This window comes from Seriola lalandi, unplaced genomic scaffold (genome assembly GCF_002814215.2).
Source record: "Seriola lalandi dorsalis isolate HSWRI2012SDOR001 ecotype SW California unplaced genomic scaffold, Sedor1 jcf7180002053849, whole genome shotgun sequence".
Lineage (NCBI taxonomy): Eukaryota > Metazoa > Chordata > Actinopteri > Carangiformes > Carangidae > Seriola > Seriola lalandi.
In genome coordinates this window covers 4,288-5,351 of record NW_019524402.1, presented here as the reverse complement: position 1 = coordinate 5,351, position 1,064 = coordinate 4,288, and the positions used below count along the sequence as shown (strand labels likewise).

The 1,064-nt window shown below is 37.6% G+C and overlaps 1 protein-coding gene across 1 annotated transcript in view; it reads left to right on the top strand.

Annotated features, from left to right (window-relative positions):
• Positions 1–1,064, top strand: part of LOC111651913 (DNA repair protein RAD51 homolog B-like) — a gene marked incomplete at its 3' end in the record, with an annotated part of 3,010 nt that overhangs the window by 1,211 nt on the left and 735 nt on the right. Inside the window, exons 2-3 of the mRNA XM_023401982.2 lie at positions 711–828; positions 1,028–1,058. Coding sequence (XP_023257750.1) covers positions 711–828; positions 1,028–1,058 — 149 coding nt within the window. The remainder of the gene's footprint in view (positions 1–710; positions 829–1,027; positions 1,059–1,064) is intronic.

Sequence of the window (1,064 nt, the reverse complement as noted above, 5' to 3'; positions counted from 1 at the left end):
TTATCTTAAAGGCCTGAAGGTCATACCAAGTGTAACATAAAGGATGTCAAAGGTAATACAAAGTAATACAAAGGATAACATAATACAATGAGTGAATATAATCAATGAACATAATGAATGAATATGATGTGTGAATATGATATGGGGGTGATTGTGATACATGGTATAAATGTTTATTTCATGGTATAGAAGTAGAACAGACTGATCCCAGTGTGTTCTGTGCAGTGATGGTGCCAGCCTGTGGTCCTCTCCACCACCTGCATCCTGTTAAACAACTCATAGGGCAATAAAGCATGTTAAAGATAAGACACATACTAACTTCATGGTCAAAGCAATAAAGCAAGATACTTGGTCATGTTAAGAGCAAGGTACAGACTGACTACATATATGATCTAAACAGCAAGGCAGGATAGATGGTTATGTATTATCAAATATGAGATAAATATATACAATTATTCCAACACTTACTGATGTGATATATTCTTTGTAATCCATTTTTAACTTATTTTAATTATTTATTTGTTTAATTTTTTCTGTTATTTTATTATTATTCCATCTTTAAGGTTTTAACCATGTTTTCATGTTCATGTGTTCATATGTCTTTTCATGTGAAGCACTTGTTGCATGTAATTTCTTAAAGCACCTCCTGCTGCAGTTTATTATATTATTCTAATTTTTTTTTGTTTGTTTTATTATTTCTTCCTTGCCAGACTGAAGCAGCCAAACTGGTGCCTATGGGCTTCACCACAGCCACTGAGTTCCACCAGAGGAGAGCAGAAATCATCCAGATCTCCACCGGCTCCAAGGAGCTCGACAAACTACTACAAGGTCTGTCTGTCTATCGTGACGTTCACCCTGACTGTCAATGCTGAATTTGTGGAACAACACCATCTGGCACATACCGGGCCAACCACTATCCCAAAGTCCTGTTTTGAGATGTTCATTAGACCCAGGTTGTGCTGGGTGAACACGGTAATTACAGACGGCAGCAAAACTATGTTCATTTGATTTCCTGCTTCCCCTGCAGGTGGGATTGAGACGGGCTCCATCACAGAGATGTTTGG